We start from the raw sequence: 12,967 nt of genomic DNA, 5'->3' as shown, positions 1-12,967 counted from the left end.
CAAGGGCACCTGAGCTCCCTGCATTCCCTCCCAGAGCACTGTTGCCTGCCTCGCAAATCCAGCCAGAAATGGGGCAAATCCAGCCAGAAATGGGGCAAATCCATCTGCCAATGCTGTCACTGCCCACCGAGCCCCACTGGGATGCGCTCAGCTCCTGACACACTTTCTGGAAACTGGCAGCAAACTAGGTCGGGAAGCCAAACCCCATGTGCACAGCCCTCCCACAGCAGCCCCCGTGTCCCAGGGTCTGCTGACGTTGTGGGAGCCCGTGCCAACAGCCCAACTGAAGGTGGAGGGTGCTCTGACAGGTCACCCTTGGGCGCACAACACCTCCTTCCCAGCACCCAACACCGAGACTGTGTGGGTCCCTGTTTCGTCTTCCCATAAGTGGGAAGTGAAAGTCTCATGTGGATGGGGGGCACCTTTTCCAGACCTACTACTCTCCTGCCTACTCCTCCTTCTCCTCAGGGTGCAGTGGGCACCACAACCCCATCCTCAGGCCCTGTTCCCAGCAGCAGGGTCACCCCGTGCCAGGGCCACCCCTGGGCACCAGAGCACTGCAGACAAGCCAAGCCACGTCACACGGATGCTGCAGCAGGGACAGAGGGACAGGGACCCCCCCACCACACACACCCATCCCCTCTTTGCAAAAGCCTTTCTACACAGCCAGCACCCCATCCCTTGTAGATTTGGGGGGTCAATCTGAAAAAATTCCCCAAGCACCAATCCCGCCACAGCCGTGGGGTCCTGCCACAGGAACCACAAGATGCTGACATGGGAGCATCACTCCCTGCCTCTCCCATGACACCCCCAAAATCCCAGTGGCTCACCTTGTTGTGGGATTTTCTAGGTTCTGACAGCAAATGCATCCTCAGTATTGCTCTAAACATCCCTGTCCCTGAGGTCCTGGCTGTGGCCCATAACAGCTCACACACAGTAGCTGCTGCAGCACCCCTGGAAAACCACTGGCAGCTCTCGGAGGAGCTTTCCCTGGCACCTTCTTCCCAGAACAGCCACCCACCCCTGGCACTCAGCTCTGCACCTCCAAAACCTGTTTTTTTGGGCTGAACCCACTGCTGCCCCTGCAGTGGTGCTGGACACCCCTGGACCAAGGGACCCCCCCTGCAGGGGCACCCCAAACACCACCCCAGCGGCCCCAGCAGCACGAAGGTGCCATACGGAACCAGCTCCACATTACCGCAGGATGAAGCCGCCGCCGCCGCTGTCCCCATTCCAGCTGCGCAGCACTGGTAACATTCCAGGCCTCGCCAGACAGACCGGGAAGCAGCAAGGAAGAGGAGGAGGAGGAAGGCAAGGCAAGCCCAGCATCACCTGGTGTTTGGGAGCTGTTGGTGGTGGTCAGTGCAGCACAGGCACTGCTGGCGGGGGTCCTGGGGCCCTGGCACAGCCGCAGCTGCTGCTGCTGTTTGGGAACTGGGACATGCCAGGTCTCCAACAGAAAACAAATCTGCCAGACGGGCTCTCGGGGTCCCCTTTCTCAGCTTCACCCCTGGCATCGGCATCACCACCATGTTCCCAGTGTCCCCAAACACATCCCTCATCCCGGCCAGGCAGTGGGACCCCCGCAGCATCAAGGGAATGAGGGCTGTCGGCAATGCCACGGCCCCTGGAGACTGGGACTGAACTGGTTACAGTGGGGTTGAACTGGAGTCTGCTTAGGGGAGTTGGGATATACTGGAATGGAACCAGGAGGACTCGGGTTAAACTGGGCTTAAATTGAGATGTGCTGGGATTGAGATGGGGTGTGCTGGGGGTGAACTAGTATATTCTGGGGAGGAGCTGGGGGGTGCTGGGAGGGAGCTGGAGAGTACTGGGGTTAAACTGGGATGTACTGGGGTTGAGCTAGAGTCTGCTTGGGGGAGCTGGGGTCTGTTGAGGGGGAACTGAAAAACACTGGAGTGTACTGGGGTTGAGCTGGGATGCACTGGGATTGAGCTGGGGTGTGTTGGGGGTGAGCTGGAGCCTACTGGGGGGAAGCTGGAGCATACTGCAATTGAGCTGAGGAATACTGGTTTTCTGAGCTGGGGTATACTGGGGTTGATCCAGGACATGCTGGGGGCTCGAGTGCCCCAGCTGTGGGGGCACAGCGCTGTCGCAGCTGAGCGGGAACAACACACACTCCCCCCACCCCCCAGCAGCTCCCAGTCCTCCCAGTGTCGTACCCCCCCGCCCAGCACCGACTACCCGGGGACCTACAGCAGCACCTGGAGAGAAGCATAAGCCCCCCAGGAGACAAACCGCGGCTGGAGAGGTGGGGTTCACCCCCCCCCCAAGCTGGGGCTGCCCCTCCAGCCCCCCTGGAGCACCCAGTACCTCTGTGCGGTGGCGGCGGCAGCTCCCGGAGGATGCCGGGGCGCTTCCCGGGGCGGGGGCACCCAGGGCCCCCCCTGCCAAGCCCGGACTTGTTCCTGCACGGAGCTTTGGCTGCCTCATGGAAACAGGGTTCGAGGGGAAAACCGCTGGGACTTTCCCCAAAAAAATAATAAATGGGTTGTGTGTGTGTGTGTGTGTGTGTGTGTGTGTGCGGGGGGGGGTGTCCCTCCCCACCCAATTCCCAAGGTCTCGACGGGCGGTAAGAAGAAGAGTGGGAGGGTTTGATGACACAGGGGGGACGTGGGGTGCCCAAGGCCAGCCCTCCCGGCCGCCCAGCCTCGGACAATGGTCCTTTCATCCCGGCGCTCGGGGACCGGGACACGCTGGCTGCCTGCTCCGGGGGAAAAGGCCCCCCCTCGGCCTCTCGCCCACGCGAGGCCGCAGGCAGGAGGGGCCACGGCTCAGCCCCACAATTAGGGAACGGTGCTCTGCGGGGTTCAGCCTGGGGCCCAGCGTGAGATATCCCAAAAAGCGCCTCGCTGCCTGCATACTCCCTGTTCACAGAATTCCCACTCCCCCATCCATCACATCCGCCCCTCTCCCACCTCCCTCCTCAGATCCATGCCACACTTCCACTGTCTCGTCCCACTCCCCAGAACCATCACATCTCCACCCTGTTCTCCCTCCCTGATTCCCAGATCACATCCACCTGCTCCCCTCTCCCACTTCCCCGACCATCAGAGCCATCCTGGTGGGATCTCCTCCCAAAGCCTTTGGCAGAGGATGACGGAGCCATGGCCTCACCCAGGTCAGAGGGTGTCACACTGAGATGCCAGGGGCCAGTGCCAATGCCCGAGGCTCACCCATGAGGGGCTGAGGCCTTGCAGCCTTTCCCAGCAGCATTTTGGGGATCATCCATGTCAGCAGCCCAAGGAAGTCCCCAGCACAGCCCCGAGATCCATGTCACCCCATACATATCCTACCTGAGCCCCCGGCTCTGCTGGAACCCCCTGGGACCAGCCGTGTGCAGGAGCACCCTCTGCTTCCCTACGGAGCCTTCTCCTCTCTCCGGTCTCCCAGCTCTGAGTCTCCGACTGCACCTCCCAGAGCCAACGGACCTAAACTCCCCCCTCCAGGAGGGACTCTATCCCATCACCTGCCTCACCACATGTCCCCGTGGCTCTGGAGCTGCCGTGGTGTGCTCTGGCTCCAGTTCGGCTCCATTGTCATCCTGCTGGGGGGGATGGAAGGGGGGGGGGCAGCTGGATCCCTTTTTAATTGGGTGCTATTTTTAATTGGGATTGGTGCTAGGGCGAGGGGGGGGGAGGTTGGTGCACAGCAGGTGGAAATTAACAGGAGAAATAGGAAGCGAGTCCCCAGTGCCCACCCTGGCCCTACAGGTGACAGAGACATAGAAACAGAGGGAATGGCACACCCTGGACACTGGAACCCACAATCCAGCACAACCCCACTGGGGTGCTGAGGGGTTGGGGTCTGCCAAGGTGTTGGGGTGCCCAGTGCACCCAGGGGGAAGTAGTGGGGTGCACCCCAGGAGGAGACAGGAGTCCCAGGGCTCCACACAGGGCCCACTATTCCCTGGGAGTGTTCCTGGGATGGATCATCCTCTCTGACCTGCGCTTCCAGTGATCCAGGCACTCCAACACCTCCCAGGCTTCCAGACCCCTAGGAGTGCTAGCCTGTCCCTCAGGATGGATCATCCCATCTGACCACCCCAGTGCTCTGGGCATCCCAACATCTCACAGACTCCCAGACCCCTGTGTCCCGCTGGAGAAGCCAGGATGTACCCCCAAACAGTGCCTCCCAAAGCTCAGCATCCCATGTCTCCTCTCCTAGAGGTGCTTTTGGGGGGAGGTTGTGCCCCAGTTGGCTACTGGTGTTACTGGTTTGGCTGAGGCTGTGGGAAGACCCACTACAGGGGTCTGCAGCCTCATCCCTAATTAGTGCCCAGCACTAATTTGGTTTAGGGGTTTCTCCATCACCCTCTGGTGGCATCACCACCCAGAGCCCCCCAGGGGTCCCCACAACCCCCAAGGGTCCCAGCAGCACTCACCATGAGCAGGGATCTCCCTGCCTCCCTGTCCACTACAGAGACTGGGACAGCTCCCAGAGGACAGAGATCGAGTCCCCCCTGCGCCAGATTTAACTGTTTTATTCCTAAATAATCAGCTCCAGTACAAGGTACAAAATCTCCCTCCTCCCTGTGCACCCCCAGAAAAAGGGGGGGTCAGGAGCATGGCTAAGGACCAGCTCCCAAACCCCCAGTCAAGGCCTCAAATTCCAGTGAAGGAAGAGTTCAGGCACCGAGCTTGGGGTTCCCATCCTGGAAAGAGGGGGAGGTAGGATCCTCCACAGACCCCCAGAACATCTGGAGGTGCCAGGAGCCCTCCCAAGTCCTCCCAACATGCCTGAAAATGCTGGGAGCCCCCAGAGACACCCAGCACACATGGAGGTGCCAGCTTACCCTTAAGCCCCCAACAAACCAACCTGAAGATGCTGAGAGCCCACAAGACCCCCCAACACACATAGAGGTGCCAGGAGCCCCCCAAGACCCCACAACATGCACGGAGGTCCCAAGAGCCCCCACACATCTGGAGGTGCCATGAGCCCACATGCACGTGACCCCACAGCATATCTGGAGGTGCCATGAGCCCCCCAACTCCCCCTGCATTCCTGAAGGTGCTGTAAGACCCCAAATATCCCCTCCAACATGCTGGAGGTGCCGGCAGCCTAGAAGCCCCCCCTCTACATGCTTGGAGATGCCCCAAAAGCCCTCCTTCCCGGGATGCCAGGAAGTGGCAAGAGCCCCCCCAAACCCCTCTGTATGCCTGGGGTTGCAGGCAGATCCCCAAGCCCCCCATTCCCCTGCCCCTGGGGGTCTGCTGGGGGTGGGGTCCCATGGGATGAAGGCAGTTCTGTTGGGCCATAAAAGAGATAGGGAGCACGGATGGGGGGGCCAAGGGGGAGCACAGTGGGAGAGTCCCCAGGGCTGGGGAGCAGGCACGGGGCCCCAATTTTCCTCTGGCCCCCCAAAAGCTGAAGGGTACTTTGGCTTTGCCACCTATGGGAACAACACTGGTGTCCCATGAAGGCTCTGAAGTGACCAGACAAACCCCAACTTCCCACCCTGGGGGGGCCCAGTATGTCCCCGCTATCCCCAGACAGGGGTCCAGCAGTGGGGAGTCCCCCCGAGCCCAAAGCAGGGGTGCACGTGCACAGGCGTGCGAGACAGAGACACAAACTGTGTTGGAAGTGGAGGGACAGGGAAATAAGCCCCCGGGGAGGTCAGGTCAGGCTGTCCTCACTGGGGGGGGACAAGGAGAGGAGCCCCCAGGGGGATCAGGTCAGGCTGTCCTCGTCACTACCCTCGCCACGGTCCTCCTTGCTCTCAGCCAAGGAGCTCTCATCGATGTTTTCCAGGGAATCCGCATGCTGCAGGGAGAGCTCGGAGAGCGGCAGGGCCGGGAGTCGGCTCTGCTCGGGGAACAGCCAGGGCTTGAAGTGGGGGTCGTGCTTCTGCTTCCACTCAGGGTACTTGAGGCATGCCTTGTACATCTTCTTCATCGCCTGGGAAGAAGGGCGAGATGGGCACAGGGACCTCTCACCCCTAAACTGGACCCCCTCCCCCCAGTGCAGCCAACTCACCTTGGGGGCCAGGAACTGGGAGGATTTGTTCACCACCCACTTTGGTAAAGAACCTGGAGAGAAGAGAGGGGGGGCTGGGAGTAGGACCCTCAGCACTCCCCAGGTGCCTGAAAGCCAGGACCCTCACACACATGGGACCCCCCGGGCACCCTCACTGGGTATACACAGCTGGAGAGGGGACAGCAGACAGGGTTCAACTCAAACTGCTCTCTGCTCTCACAGAGGTCAAAACCAGCAATTTCGGCATCTTGGGCCCCCCTTCAACCCCCAAAATAAAAGATTTCAAAAAACCAGGCCCAAAACATTTCCTCCTGGCATTGCTCCACACTCTGCATCTGGCTCCCACTGCAACCCGAGATGCTCCTCCAAGCCCACCCTGAGCATACCCTGAGCCCTCATTAAGCCTCCCCAAGCCCACCTCGAGCCCACATTGAGTCCCACAAGCTTCCCCTGAGCCCCCACCTGAGCTCCAAAGTGAACCTCTATTAAGCCCCAACTGAGCCCACCCTGAGACCCCACTGAGCTCCCTCAAAACCCCACTGAGCCCCCCCAGGCACACACTGAGAGACTGCCCCCCAGGGACAGGACTGGGGAGTACTGAGTCCTGGGGTACAGAGAGGGCGGTCCCCCCTTACCTTTGGGGTCCACCTGTGCCAGGTAGGTGATGGTGCAGCTCTTGGCACCGGTCCCCTCGATCAGGTAGCCCGTCTGGATGGAGACTGCTCGCACCATGTCCTTGCGGGGGGGATATTTCTGTGGTGGGGGACAGTGGGGGACACGAGTCAGTGGCAGGGCAGGTGAGGCGCAGCAGGCACCAGTCACACAGGTAGCGACCCCCCACAGCAGCCCCCCAACCCCCTTCAACCCACCTATCCCCAAGCTCTGAGTGAGCCTCAGTCCCTCCCTAGCCCCACAGGTCCACTGGTGCCCCCCTAAACTCACGGGGTGCTTGACAGAGTAGTTCATGATGATGTAGTCAGAGCCCATGGGCAGCCAGGAGCGGAGCGTGACCACGTCCCGGTTCTTCAGGGGCTTGGGACACCTCCCTGGAGACAGTGCAGGGTCCAGAAGTGAAACACCCCCTTCCCAGTGCAGGGTCCCCTCCTGGCCCCCAAATTCCCCCAAACTGGTACCCGGGCTGCTCCATGCCATGCCAGGCCCCACAGATCCCCGGGTGCCAAACCCAGGGGCACTGTGGTGGCAGCCCTGAGGCTTAGCCCTCCCCTGGGACCCCCAGCCCCTTCTCACAGGCGTAGTAGCCCACATCAGAGTTGGCTGTCAGCCTGCCGATGTCAAAGGTCTCGATGACGTTGGTGTCCCACTTCTTGCGGTACTCGATGTCATGGAGCACGTCGTACAGCGTCTCCGCCGGCACGTCCCGGCACTCCATCCTGCACTGCAAGGCAGGGGCTGTGAGACACCTCCCAGGGGGCCCCCGGGGGGAAAGGGTGGCCATGGGGACCCCTGGGCAGGAGGGCAGCTGTGGGGATCCCCAGGTGGCAGGGTATCCTCTTAGATTCCCACAAGAAAAAAATGCAACCCCCCCTCCAAGAAGACCTGGACTCTACAAGCAACTCAGCCCTGTCTGGCCCAGTATGCCACCCAGAGGCACCCCATAGCCCAGGCACACGGGGCCAGCAGCACCTCGAGGCAGCATGGAACTGAGCCCTGGGTGGTGGGAGGCCACCTTCCCACCTGTCCCCCACCCCCTCCCTCACTAGGCTCCCTCCAGAGCTGCATCCCTGCAGGGGGGAGCCAGGGGAGCCCGTGTGTGGGGCTGTGGGGCAGCATGGGTCATTCTAGTGAGGGGAGCAGAGTGGGAAGCACCCCCCAAGGTCAGGAGCTGCTCCGTAACCATGGCAGCCAGATCCAGGGAAGGCGAGGAGACAAGGAGAAGGTGTGAGCGGCTGCCCTGGCAGCAGAGATGCCATCTGCCAAGACCAAGGGTACTGGAGCCAAGCGTGGAGCAGGGGAGAGCAGCCAGCACCTGCCCCTGGGGATGCCACTGGCTCCTGGTTAACCCCTCCTGCCCCCCAGGCCCTAGGGTTCAGGATTTAGGGGTGGAGCTGCCACCCTAGCACTCACTGACCAACCTGGCAAGGGGAACAGCAACACCCAGCAATGGGGAATGTCCCCAGGCAGCCCCTTGAGTGGGACATGGAGCCTGTACGAGTACCCACAGTACTCATTCTCAACCTCAGAGACCTGCCTTGCCCCACAGAGCCCATCTCCAGCCCCTCCATTCACCCAAAAACTCAGCCAGGCACATCCCTGCAGGATGATTTTGAGGAGTGTCTCCTGGGTGACATGCTTGGAGAGCCCCCGCTCCCAGCCTGGCACCGTGCCCAGGTGGATATGGGAGCAGGCTGTGCGCTGCTCCTGGTTATTCCCAGTGCAGAACAGTGAGGCTGGTCCAGCTGGTAGAGCAGGACCTGCCTCAGGTGACTCACGTCCCAGGGTGCCAGGGGGGTCGCAGCAGGAGAGGGGACAGTGCCACCCAGGCAGGAAAGCGCCCAGAGCTGCAGGCCCCAGCCCTCCTGAGTCAATATTGACTGACGGGGCAAGGGAGAAGGAGAGGGAGGAGGAGAAAGAGGAGGAGAAGCAGGAGGAGGAAGGGCAATGAAGTCCCCAGGGCTGGGGTTATGCCAGCCCGAGGGAACAGCCAATGGGCATCAGACTGTGGAACAGGAGAAGATCCAAGGGGGAGACCCACCCCTCTGCCTGGGCAGGCGACAGTCACCAAGGGGGTCCCCAAGCTTACACTGGCAGTTCCACCAGCACTCCAGACCCTTCCAGTGCATCCCAAGGGACGTCTCCTGGCCATCTTTTGGGAGCAGCTCGTTTGCAGGGACACCAGCTCCCCTGGGGGAACTCAGATCCCCAGGCAGCAGCTCACTGCCCCACGGGGTGGGCAGGGGGGGCCTGACTGGGGTCCCCCAACATGTAGCCAGTCCCAAGGCCACCAAATCCCAGCCCTGAGGCCATTGAATGTCCTGGTGATGAATCAGCAGTGGCACCAACTTGTTCCCAGACTCCAGGAAACAGGTTAGACAGGACCTGCATCCCTAATGGAAGAGGGAGGAGGGGCAGGGGGGGCTGCAGCCTCAAAGCAGGGCAAGACCTTCAGGTTCCACTTAATTAGGCGAGTAATCCACAAGGAATCCAAGAGGAATCCGGAAGAAATCCAGGAGAAATCCAGGGAGAAACCAGCTCCTGGGGGGCTGTGGAGAACCCCCAGCACTCACGCAGAGACCCCCAGCATGGGGGGCAAACCCCTTGACTGCACCTCACCATGCCACGTCAGCAATGCCACATGTGCCCATCCCACCAAAGTCCAGCAGCAGCATCCCATCCTGGGTAGGATGGCAGGTGTGGGTGCTGCTGGGGGCCACAGGGTGGGGACAAGGACCCCAGGGTCCCCAGTGGTACACACATGGCATCAACACATGAACACCCAGCAGGATCCTTCCAAGCAAGATCCGGCTAGGAGGGTGTGGATAGGGGCAGGTCCTGACTCAGGTACCCCTGCAGGCGAGGGACAGCTCCTGGTGCCTTGGCGGGAACAGCTGTGCCAGGACATCCTGGAGTGGGCTGGGTCCCTGCCATGCCGACGTGGCACACCAGGATTGTGGGATGGGCAGGGGACACACCCGAGCGTCACCTCAATCCCACCGGGAGATGTTTTGGATGCAGCAACCCCAAGAGCAAGCAGAAGGGCTGAGGGACACAGGGGGTTTGGTCGGGGGAGTGGTGGGGAGTTCGGATGCACTACCCTACAGAACCATGCCCATGCCACCATGCCCAGACACCACAGTGACGGATGCTCCGCGTCCCACCAACCATGGGTCCCCACCTCTGTGGGGGTGGGGTAAGGCAGCAGCAGCACCAAGGAGTCCCCACACCCCAGGGACCACCACCCCCCTCCTTGGGGTTCACTGCTGCCATCAGGGCACAGCAGGGACCAGCAGCCCCAACACCTCTGATGTGCTGCAGTGGGAGCAGCCTGGCGGCTCTGTGGCGGGACCAGGTACAGCCAGTGCCCCAGGGACGGATTTTGCTGCCACTGCCGGCGCCAAGTGCTCCGTGGCTGCTGCAGAGCGCAGTGTGAGCAGGCCGCACCGCTGCCGTCACCACCACGACCGCCACTGCCGCCACCCGGGCTCGGCGCTGCGGGGAGGGCCGTGCCATCCACCACACCAGCACAGCTTCACGGAGGTGCCAAAGGGACAGGGACACCAGCCAGAGGCTCGAGCATGACACGGTGGCCCGTGGCCACCGGCAACATCGTTCAGACACTGCTCGTCCCTCGGATTCCTGGTGCCCCGCTTTGCTGGCAGGATGAGCCAGGATGAGCATGGGCCAGCCTGTGCCAGAACAGCACCAAGGGGGAAGGGACCCGCTGGGGGACATAGTGGAGACATGGGGGGACACAGGAGCCCTGGGCAAGGGGATAGACAATAGGAACAACCCCAGTGACAGTGGGCTGGTGCTACAGGCTCCAAGGAGTCCCCCAGCCCAACCCTGGGGTGCAGCAAATGCTGGGGGTGGGTTTCCATGGGTGAAGTGAGGACAGGCAGCACCCAGAACCCACGGTCCCACACCCTGATGGTCCCTGTGTGAGTCCTCAGTCACCCCTCTGGAGCCCCCTTGTTCCCAGAGGTCCCTCCTTGTCCCTGCTCATCCCACGGTGCCAGCTCAGCCCCGGGGTTGTGCTTGTTCTGGGGTTCCCACTCACCCCCAAAGTCCCCACTTTTCCTGGAGTGCCAGCTTACCCCTGGGACCTCACCTGTCCTGAGGGTCCTGTTTGCCATCAGCGGCCAGCTCAGCCAAGTCCCTGCTCACCCCAAGGTGCTGCATCACTCGAGGGGTCCCGCTACCCCCTTGGGTCCCCCAGGTGGTGCTTCACCCCCGACTTCCCACTCACTATGGGGTCCCCAGTCGCTGTGGGATCCCTGCTTGCTGTAGAGTCCCCACCTGCCCCCCTCCAAGCCCGATGTCCAGCATCACCCCAGGGTCCCCGTCGCCTCCAGGTGCCCCACGGGGTCCCCGCGCTCCCCCCGTGCCGCTGGGTACCGCGGTCCCGGGGGGTGCCGGCGCGGGGTGGTCTCCCCGTGGGCCGGGAGGTGCCGGGCGGGAGGGTCTCCCTGCGTCCCAGAGGGTGCCGGGCGGGAGGTCTCACCTTGATCTTGTGGAGGGCGCGCTCGGGCTCCAGCAGCTGCACCCAGACCGCCACTCCGCCCTTGCTGTAGGTGAGGCTCCAGCCGCGCTCCGACTCGCACTGCGCCCGGAACGCCCCGAAGTCCCGGTCGTCGGGGATCTGCACGCTGTCGCGACCCGGCATGCCGCTGTCGTGCCCCGACATGGCCGGCCCCAGGACGCCCCCGCCCCGCCGGTGCCGGTGCCGCGGGAGGCGGCGGCCCCTACCGCGGCATCGCCGTGCGCGGGGCGCGATGGGACCGGCGGGGGCGGGACGGGGCGGCACCGGGCGGGGAGCTGGGGGGACCCAGGAGGGAGGAGAGCCGCGGGTGATCCCGGGGGAGCGGCGCGGGAACAGCGAGCACCGGGAGGGAGGAGCCGGGGGGATCGTGGCGAGGGGGAGGGGGGGATCGTGGGAGGAACACCGGGACAACCGGGGGGGAGGAGCCGGGGAGAAACCGGGAATGTCGGGGCGGAGACCAGGAGCACCGGGCGGGGGGCAGCTGGGGAGGATCGCGAGGGCAGCCAGCGGGGGACCGGGAGCAGGGTGGAAGGGCAGCCCAGGGACGGGATGACCGGGAGCAGTTGGGGGACACAGATGCAGACAGGGACACCGGTACTGTGCACGAGGGAAGGTTTAGGTTGGGTTTTTGGGAAAATTTCTTCACAGAAAGCGTTGTCCAGCCCTGGCACAGCTGCCCAGGGCAGTGGGGGAGTCCCCATCCCTGGAGAGATTTAAACGGTGGGTAGAGGTAGCCCTTGGGTTAGTGGTGGCCTTGGCAGTGCTGGGGGAATGGTTGGACTCGATGTTCTCAGAGGGCCTTTCCAACCCAAACGATGCCATGATTCCATATGGGGCAGAAGGGGACACAGGTGCAAGACAGCTCCTCTCCAGGCAGCTCTGCTGTGACACTGTCACTGTGGTCACACTCCATGCCCTGTCCCTGTGCAGCCCATGAGCACTGTCCATCCTTTGTACCCGCTGTGGCATCCCCACGGTGCCGTGGCAGGTGGGCATGCTGCCACTGGCAGTGCTGACTAGGATGTTATTTTTGGAAGCGCTCAGGCTTCCCATCCAGCTCTGAAAATGCTGCAGACTCAGGATTTCTTTCTCTCTGCTTGGGAACACCAAGGAATCCTCTTCCAGCTCCCATGAATAACTGTGTAAAAGATGATGGAGCAGCGTGTCATGTGCCCAGACTGGCCAAGCCAAGCCTGTGCCGGCAGCAGGAAGGGGGTTGGCACTGAGCCCTTTACCCAGGATGAGGCCTTTCCCAGGATGCAGTAACCAGAGGGGAAGGGGGGTACAGGGGTGCCACCATGCTCAGCACCCATGGGGACACAGAGACCTGGCATCGCTGGGCTCACTGTGCCACACTGCTGCTCCTTCACCTGGGAAAAGGAGCCAAGAGAGCACCTGGCATCCTGTCCCATTGGAAGTGGAAGCCCTGCTGCCAACCCCAGTGGGTAATGGCAAGGCTGGGGACAGGCAGGGCAGAGGACAGGGTGCTGTGGCTAGTGCAGGGGGACCCCTCTCCCCTCATCCTCCTCTCCCTGCCCTTCCAGGCAGCTCCGCTGTGGAAGTCTGGCATGTTCCCACCCTGTTCCCAGGGAAGTGGGAAGGTGGGTGCCATCACCCCGCAGCCCTTCCCAGCTGCCAGCAGTCCCACCACTGGAGGCAGGAGCACCCACATCCCCAGCCAGCACGTCTGTTCCCAGCCTGGAACATGGCCGGCATGAGGGGGATGGACTGGGGGAATGGGGTAACTGGGCT

The 12,967-nt window shown here is 62.4% G+C and overlaps 2 protein-coding genes across 3 annotated transcripts in view; both read right to left on the bottom strand.

Moving 5' to 3' along the window:
• ARAP1 (ArfGAP with RhoGAP domain, ankyrin repeat and PH domain 1) overlaps positions 1–3,548 on the bottom strand; it is a 35,718-nt gene extending 32,170 nt beyond the window's left edge. The window contains 1 exon segment of the mRNA XM_050333000.1: positions 3,318–3,548. The gene's annotated coding sequence lies outside the window, so the exon portion shown is untranslated.
• A 940-nt stretch (positions 3,549–4,488) lies between these two features.
• Positions 4,489–11,931, bottom strand: STARD10 (StAR related lipid transfer domain containing 10). 2 transcript variants are annotated; one of them, XM_050333565.1, is made up of 6 exons: positions 11,177–11,931; positions 7,246–7,388; positions 6,940–7,043; positions 6,633–6,750; positions 5,998–6,050; positions 4,489–5,919 (listed from the first exon to the last, which is right to left on the bottom strand). In XM_050333565.1, exons 1-6 carry the CDS (start codon positions 11,914–11,916, stop codon positions 5,692–5,694), a joined length of 1,386 nt encoding a protein of 461 aa, XP_050189522.1. In that variant the 5' UTR covers positions 11,917–11,931; the 3' UTR covers positions 4,489–5,691. The 2 variants fall into 2 exon arrangements, with proteins under 2 accessions (XP_050189522.1, XP_050189523.1); XM_050333566.1 differs by having other exon boundaries at positions 7,246–7,393; positions 11,177–11,445.
• Positions 11,932–12,967: the final 1,036 nt, after the last annotated feature.

The sequence above is a fragment of the Myiozetetes cayanensis genome, unplaced genomic scaffold (genome assembly GCF_022539395.1).
Source record: "Myiozetetes cayanensis isolate MyiCay16 unplaced genomic scaffold, myiCay2020 scf5-8, whole genome shotgun sequence".
Classification (NCBI taxonomy): domain Eukaryota; kingdom Metazoa; phylum Chordata; class Aves; order Passeriformes; family Tyrannidae; genus Myiozetetes; species Myiozetetes cayanensis.
The sequence above is the reverse complement of the archived record's forward strand: the minus strand, read 5'-3'. Positions and strand labels throughout refer to the sequence as shown.